Below are 8,615 nucleotides of genomic sequence, written 5' to 3'. Positions count from 1 at the left end.
CATGGGTGTGCATATATCTGCTTGGATGGGCTGATGTTATTTAACTGTGGTATCTGAAATTGAAATGTATTAGAAGTGTACAAAGCAAAGACTAACCATATTGACACAGCTAATACTTCTAGTGCCGTATTTTTCACATATAACACACCTGAGTAGATAATGTATGTACATATTTAACTCATTGGTTATTTACATAAAATATGCTAACCTGCTGGTATAATTGATCATAAAACTGTTATGTATACCCTATTTGAGGCAAAATATGATAGAATATTATATATTAGACTAGTTATGAACAATATTAAAATATTACATATCCAGGGGGGAAAGACAATTAAGATTTTTCCTCTTTTTAATAATATCCTTAGCAACTGGTTTCTGTGTACAAAAGGCTCTGTTGTTGTTCTTTAAGTAATACTTAAAAGGATACAGGATACACAGACTGTGTTTTGGATGAAAATACTGAAATTATCACTTCAGTATTTTTAGAGTGTGTAAATTGCTAATTGGCAATAACAAAAGTTGTTCATAAGAATAATACATGTGCACAGAGAATTCTTTAATAGATCTTAGTTATTAAACACTGGAATCTTTTGGTTTTGTTTTTATTGAAGCTTTCCTATCTTGGTTACACCAGAAATGCCATTGTTGGGTTTTGTGGTGGGGTGTTTTGTTTTTCTTCTTAAATGAATGTTTTACTTTCAGGGTCTTCCTGGAGAAACTGGAGAAAAAGGAGATTCTGTGTACATTTTGGGTGGCATTAAAGGCATTCAGGTAAGGTTTTTAGAAAGTATTTCCACATAAATTAACCCAGGTAGAAATGTGATAATGGTTATCCATGGCGGGCAGTGTTTGGTGGAGCTCCCTTGTTAAAACAAGCTTGGAAGCAGGAGTGGCATCCACTTCCATAATAGCTTGCTTCTGGAAACCCTATGAACCTGGAGAAAGGATAAAAGTCACGCACGCAACTGTCGAGGACTTTTGTTCATCTCAGATAGGAAGCATGTAGATGGGAGTATCTCTGAATTGTCCCTGAGTATCGTTATCCATAGGACACAGCCCACTGTCTTCAGTTGCTTACACTGTAAAATTCCAGCACACTCCCAGCTATTCTTGCAGAGCTGAAGGGGGTACATTTATTTTTTTGCCTCCCTACCTCGACACTTTAGACATTTTGGGTCAGATTATTCTCGGTGGTGGGGACTGTCCTGTGCATTGTAGGACGTTAAGCAGCATCCCTGGTTTCTACCCACTGGACTCAGTAGCACCTTCCCATTGTGACAGGCAAGGTGCCTGCAGACATTGTCACATAGCTTCTGGCAGAGAAAACAGTGCAACAATGAATGAATGAAAACCCAAAACCTCTGTAAATGTTCATTAAAACTAATAAAATTTAATGATAATTAAAAAAAATCACATCTAACTGAGAACCATTGAATTATTTTGTGGTTAAAGTTGGATATTATTGTCAAGACAGGAGTCCAGAATGAAGGCTGCACAGAGGAGTGGACTTGGGGGGAGGGATTGCATAACAAAGAAAGAGTTTTTCTTTTTCTTTTCAAGGAGAAGAGTGAATTGAGGGGGACAGGGAGAAAAGTGCAACATTGAATGACCGAAACCCTAAGTCTCTGTAAACTTTCATTAAAATGAATTTTAAAAAGTGGAAAAAAGTTTATAATTTCATTCTCGTGATCTGGTAGGGTGCATAGCACTAACGCCGAACCTGAAAATTATGGACATTTTTCTAGCTCTGTCATGGATAACATAAGCACTTTTATGGTTTTTTTATCAAAGTCTAGTAGAAACAAGCTTGATACGGTTTTAACTGGTGACTGTAAAATATTCTTGGAGACAAATCAATGATTTGTTTTGAAAATGCACTGTCTGTAACGTCTAATGATTACGTACCATCATAATTTCTTCTGATCGCCTTCTTATTCAGTTTTCATGTTAGAAAAATGAGCTGGTATCTTTAGACTTCATTTCTGACTGCTTATGATTATTCTTTGCTTAAAATACACATACACACACATTCGATTTCTCAAGGACAATAATATGAAGATTTTCATAATTTTCAGATTCCACATCATTGACTTTTATGACATAGGGTGGCAAGTATAAACATTACAAGAGTTCGACTACAAATAATTAAATGAAGAATTTCTTATCTAACCAAATGATCAGCAGATCAATAATTCCTGGGTAACATTGCATGTATTCATGAGAATGTACATTTTTTATTCTTTAAAGTAGATTGAGTGTCATTGCCTACTCAAAGGGATTGTCACAGCCCTCCCCCTTAGGTCTGTTCCAGGCTGGTTAAAAGGGGTAAAATCTGGACAAAAAAGGAGGTCTGAATTAGACCAGAGACAGACTGAGGAAATGGGGCTAGTGGGCTGAGCAGTTAGAGTATTTTTACAAAGGAAATGTATCCCATCCCATCCTTGGTTCCATGTTATCCTAATAATAGTCCTCTTTCTCTGAATGTGAGGGAATAGAAGTAGACTTCTCTGAATGTGATAGAATAGAATATGTAGAATTCAGGGCTTAAGATTGGACAGAGTGAATGACCACATGTGTCTTTTAAACACTAAACACTGAGTAAGCATCATTAGGCCAATAAGATGGATTCCATGTGCATTTTCATTTTTCACAATTTTCAGTTTTGGAACATCGTATTAAATGCTGTGCGTTATTATTGCAGGGGGACAGAGGGATCCCAGGACCTCCTGGCTTCCCGGTAAGTTTCCCGAGCAGATCCCCTGCTCTTATTACTTCTGCAAATGGCCCAAGTTTTTAAAGCCCCTCGAGATCAGCTGCCTAATCTGTGCAGCTCAGAGCAGAATGGAAATGTGAGTCCCTTGCCCAAAATGTGTTTAGAATGTCAAGATGGTGACAAGAGAGCATGAAGCCATTGGCAGAGGCCCTTCCAAGAGGGGACCTTAGGTGACCACACAGTTCTCATGCATCTGACGCTGCCTTAGAATCACTTAGGTCTAATTATTTGTTTGCCTTAGGGAGCTCTGGTGGCTTAGTGGTCAGGAGTTGGGCTGCCAACCCAAAGGTTTATGGTTCAACTACCCCAGTTGCTCTGTGGGATAAAGATGGTCAGTCTCACTTCCATGTGATTTACAGCCTCTTAAAACTCACCAGCGGGTCAGCTATGAGTCTCTTCCAACTTCACTGTACTTAACAACAGCTTTTGTTTGCCTTGGGGGGGGAAAGCCCACTGATGTGCTTTTGTAACATAAGTCACTGAACTGGAGTGTAGTTGTACTCTGACACACAAGGGCACCATCTGGTACCGACTGGTTTGGGTCTTTATTCTCCCAGAATTACATGAAACTGTTGTTATGGAATGGAATATGGTTATGAATGTTTTTAACCAATGCACTGATTTCTTTCTGGTTTAGGGACCTCGGGGGCCTAGTGGTCCAGCAGGCCCCAGGGGCTATCCAGGAGGGCCGGGATTAACAGTACGTGCAACTGTCTTCCAGTACTCAGGTTTGATTTTTAAATAAAGTGAAAATGCGGTGTTTTAGGCTTGAGGCTGGCGCAGGACATTATTTGAGGGAATAACTTGATGAATCAGTGCAAACCCACTTTTTTTCCCTGAAAGTCCAACACAATGCAGGTCCCTGGGGGTAACCATCAGTGTCACCTTTGTCAGTAACCAGCAGCCCACCCCTGATGGAAGGTGCACAGCGTGTGCTTTAGCATGAAAGGTTTCCTGAATTGGAACTTGGGGTAGCCAGTGAAGAAACATTCCTGTTTGTATGACTGACCCTTGATTTGTGTGTGTTTATCGTTGATTTAGGGACCTCCTGGCCATAGTGGGCTTCCAGGACTGAAGGTAGGTAACGAGTAAGATGCCTAATTGAGCCCAGCTGGAATGGAATTGATCCTGATACTGTTGGAGTTTTCACAGTTTCTGTTGTTGTTAAGTGAGTTAGAACCAACTCGTAGCTGAAGCTCCCTCAGCTTTCCAGAGGCTGCAAACAGCACAGGAAGAGAGTGTGCACATTTTTCCCTCCAAATAGCATCTGGTGGATTCAAACCACTGGCCTTTGCTTTGACGGGACCACTCCTCATCCGCTAGGCAACTGGAGTTCCCTATCCCTCTTACTAGAATTTAAGTACTTAAGACTTTGTCCATATTCATCTTCTGTATTTTCAAGATTAAAATGGAAAACAATTTTGCTTCTGAACAATTAATTGGCTTGTAATTTCTCTTTGTAACTTCTGGCTCCTGACAGAATTCCTTCTCTAGGTTGGTTTTGCTGTCGTACTGAAGTTCACAATAAATCTTTCTATTTTAAGTAATACATGTGATGTTGCAATGTTGCATTACACCAAATGCAGGCAGACCTCAGAGATAGTTCAGCTTTTCTTCCAAATCACTGCAGTAAGACGAGAACTATAATAAAGCAAGTCACTTACATTTCACTCTGGCATATAGAAAAGTGACCCCACTGCTTCACGGACCAACAATAACATAGTCCATGAAGGGAGCTCTCGTAGTGCACAGAATACCACAGAGCACAGTGCACAGAAGGTCGGCAGATTGAATCCACCAGCTGCTTCATGGGCGGCCTCCTCTCATTAAGACTTACGGCCTCAGAAACCCAGTGGAGGGCCACTCTGCGTCCACACCAACTGGCTGGCAGTGGATAATAGCCCCTGAATTACAATACTATGAGGAAAATTGGGAAAATTTTGAAAATGACAAAAATGACCCATACTGGGGGAAAGAGGACTTTCTCAGTGCAAAGTTGCCAAAAGCTTCCATTTTTTTCCAAATTTTGGAAAACACAGAATCTTTGAATCACAATAAAGCAAAGTACAAGCGAATGTGGTAAGCTCCTCTTTCAGTTCTGTGTAATGTACGAGTTATCGCAATGCCTTTGTTAAAGTAAATATTAAAAAATGAATTGTTAGATCATTTTCCATTCATTTCTCAATCAGAGTTTTAATTGTTTTGGGGGGGTTTATTTTACAGTCTAAAAGCAGTTCTTCTGTTTCCCTTTTTCAGGGTAACCCTGCTGTGGGAGTGAAGGGGCAGAAGGGTTCCCCGGTAAGAATCCAGCTTTGCAGGGAGAAGCAGAGGCTGGAGACTACCTGCTGCAGACGGGGTTCCATTCTTGGTCATTGCAGCTGATCCCCTAGCACTGGTCTGCTTTTACGGCTCTCTCATGTACTGTGGGCATGTGGTCAGGAAGGACCGGTGTTTGGAGAAGGACATCATGCTTGGAAGGGTGGAGGGACGGCGCAGGAGAGGAAGACCCTGCGTGAGAAGAATTGATGCAGTGACTGGGTAATTGAGGATAGGTGTGTCAGAGGCTCAGGACAGAACAGAGATCAGAGCTATTATGTGTAAGGTTGCTATGAGTTGGGGTCAAATCTATGGCGCATCACAACAACAACAACAACAACAACAACAAATCATGTGAGAGGAGATTGCCCATCCTTCTCTTGTGGAACAGCTGTGGATTTGAACCCAGTGTCTTTGGGATTACAGTGCAGCATCTTAATACTAGACCACAAGAGCTCCTTAGTGGTAAATGAACAGAATGGCTGTTCCTTGGAGGCAAGGATTCTGAAGCTTCGTCTGACATACTTTGGACATGTTGCAAGGCAGGATCAGTCCTTAGAGAGGGACGTCATGCTTGGGAGGGTGGAGGGTCGCACAGGAGAGGAAGACCCTCGATAAGATGGATTGATCCCATCACTGGGGTTGTGGGGATGGGTGTGTGAGAGACAGTAAGATTAGCAAGGGATAGATAGAACAGGGTTTAAGGTTGTTGTCCATAGGGACACTATGAGTCGTGGACGACTCGACGGCACATAACATCAACAAAAGCTAACCAGAGCATGATGGTTGAATAAATGAAAGTACATTCTCTCCTAAGTTATAGGCATTAAAAACTTGATTTTTTATGTTTTTAATCTGATGGAAACATATTAACAAAGTAGTATTAAGTACTGATGAGAAGACTCACTCATAACCTGTGTTATACAGATAAAACAGCCTTGCTTGCTGAAAGTGAAGACTTGAAGCACTTGTTGCAGAATATCAAAAAATACAGGTTTCAATGTGGATTGTATCTTAATGTCAAATAAACAAAGATCTTCACCATTGGACTGATAGGCAAGATCATGATATATGGAGAAAAGATAAACACTATCGACAACTTAATTTTATTTGGATCCACAATGAACACCCTTTATAGCAGCAGTCAGGAAATGAGGAGACACATTGCACTGGGAAAATCTGCAGTCAGGGACCTCTCCAAATTATTGAAAAGTAATGATGTCATTTTGAGGACTAAGGTGCATCTCATTCATGCCATGGTCTTTCCGATGATTACTTGCTTTGCATCTGAGAGTTGGACAGTGCGTAAGGATGATAGAAGAAGATTTGATGCCTCTGAGCTGTGGTGTTGGAGAAGAGCGCTGAACATCCCACAGATGGCCAAAAGAACAAGTATGTCTTGGAAAGGCTACAGCCAGAGTGCTTTCTGGAGGCAAAGTTGGTAAAGCTTCACCTCAGATACTATGGGCATGTCGCTAGAAGGGGCTGTTCTTTGGAGATGGAAAAGATGCTCAGAAGGAGAGAAAGATCCTCAACTGGGTGAACTGACTCGGTGATTGCCGCGATGGGCTCTAGTGTGTCAGGAAATGTGAGGATGGCAAGGGTAGGAGGGGTGCACATCTGTTGTTTACAGAGTTGCTATGGGTCATATGCAACTCACTGGCACCTAACAACAACAATAACAGTATTAAGTTACAAAAAGAAAACATAAACTTTCACAAAACAAATTTATAAACCACAAATTCTATAGCCACTGTAGATTCTGGCTCATGGCAACCCTCCACTGGTTTTCTGGGCTGCAAATCTCAGTGGCAAGAGATGGCCCATCTTTCTCTCATGGAGCGGCAGGAGATTTGAACCACCACCCTTTTGATTAGAAGTACAAGGTGCAGCGCACCGTATCACCAGCACTCCTTACAAGTTATCTCATATAATTTACATTATTTTATTGAAGCAACTAAATGTTTTAGGTAGCATCATTCTAATTACAGTATAATAGTTAATATGGGAAGCAGGAGTGGCATCTACTTCCTAAACCACATGGCTCTGGAAACTCTATGAACTTGGAGAATCAGAGATAGTTGTGGAAAGGCATTAGGTCTTTTGTTCACAGAGTTGCTGTGAGTCGACCTTGACTTGACGGCACTCAACAACAAGAAGTAGTTAACAGATTAGAGATGATGTATGATTGAGTATTATGGTTAACACAGGAATCCAGAATTAAGGTTGCATAGAGAAGTGTACTCAGGGTGGGAGAGGATGGGGGAATTGTATACCAATGAAGGAATATTTTTTTTTCTTTTTCTTTTTGGAGAGGGGAGCGAACTGGTGGGGAGGGGTGGGCAGGGAGAAAAGTGCGGCAATGAATGAATGGAAATCCGAAATCTCTGTAAATGTTTATTAAAATTAATAAAAGAACAACAAAAAAGTAGTAAATTCTGTTTTAAAATCATCAAGCTCACACACACACACACACACACACACACACATATCTCACATAGGTGTATACACACAGAGAAATATACCAAAATTCTAATAGCATTTGCCTCTGGATGCTAAGATTATAGATTTCTTGAATTTTTTGAATTAATTTTAAAAAATAAGTGTGAATTATATTTTTACAAAGGTAAATAGCAGTTATCATGTAAAATCACATGATGCATATGCCATGATTTACATTATAAATTGATGACACAAAAGATTGTATGATCTCCTCCATAATGGGGATAAAAATGTTGTTTTAAAATATAAATCAATATTCAATTTCTTTGTCTTGACATTGTTTTTAAGGGTGAAGTTGGGCAGCAAGGTTCTCCAGGACCAACCCTGTTGGTAGAACCACCTGATTCAAGTCTGTTAAAAGGAGAAAAGGTAATCCCCAAACCCGTGCCTCGTCTGGGTAAAGGAATAGCTGTGACCATTCTCTGAACACAGTCTCTGTGCCAGGAAACCCCAGAACACCTTCCCTGCATGTTAACCCCACGAGAATCGTAATAGATGACCACTACTGTTACCCATTGTGCCCACCAAATCCAAACCAAAGCCATTCCCATGGACTTAGGTCCAACCTCTGTTGGGTTTTGAGGCTGTCTGTCTTAGGAAGAGGTGACTGTCCAACTTCCTCCCGCAGAACCATCAGTGAAATCAAACTACTGAATTTTTGGCTGACAGCCCAAAATTTAATACACTGTGCTACCAGAGAAGAGCTTTGGAAAGGTTAAGAATGTTCTCAAATTTTCTCACCTGTTCTTTAGCCGCACAGAGGGTGTGAAATTGTGACATGCTGGATACAAAGTCACTGCACTCATGTTGTCCTTGATACATGGGCCGAGAAGATCCCTGGAAACTCAGTGGGCTTCATACTCACTGAGATGGTAAAATAGTGCATAGAGCTAGGTCCATAAAGACTCTTGGAAAATATGAATTCTTCCACCAGCCTCTAGCTCTGATGTGGGTAATGCCACTGGAAAACTCTTTTTTCCACATTTTGGTTACTCAGTTAAATTTCTCTCTCTCTCTCTCT

The 8,615-nt window shown here is 40.8% G+C and overlaps 1 protein-coding gene across 1 annotated transcript in view; it reads left to right on the top strand.

Moving 5' to 3' along the window:
• The window catches only part of COL4A4 (collagen, type IV, alpha 4), a 134,129-nt gene that overhangs the window by 32,334 nt on the left and 93,180 nt on the right, over positions 1-8,615 (top strand). Inside the window, exons 7-12 of the mRNA XM_006890322.1 lie at positions 706-774; positions 2,705-2,740; positions 3,414-3,476; positions 3,818-3,853; positions 5,033-5,074; positions 7,883-7,963. Coding sequence (XP_006890384.1) covers positions 706-774; positions 2,705-2,740; positions 3,414-3,476; positions 3,818-3,853; positions 5,033-5,074; positions 7,883-7,963 — 327 coding nt within the window. The remainder of the gene's footprint in view (positions 1-705; positions 775-2,704; positions 2,741-3,413; positions 3,477-3,817; positions 3,854-5,032; positions 5,075-7,882; positions 7,964-8,615) is intronic.

Source organism: Elephantulus edwardii, unplaced genomic scaffold (assembly GCF_000299155.1).
Source record: "Elephantulus edwardii isolate Elephantulus edwardi_28Jun2011 unplaced genomic scaffold, EleEdw1.0 scaffold00087, whole genome shotgun sequence".
In the NCBI taxonomy this organism is placed as follows: domain Eukaryota; kingdom Metazoa; phylum Chordata; class Mammalia; order Macroscelidea; family Macroscelididae; genus Elephantulus; species Elephantulus edwardii.
This window is presented reverse-complemented; position numbering and strand designations above follow the sequence as displayed.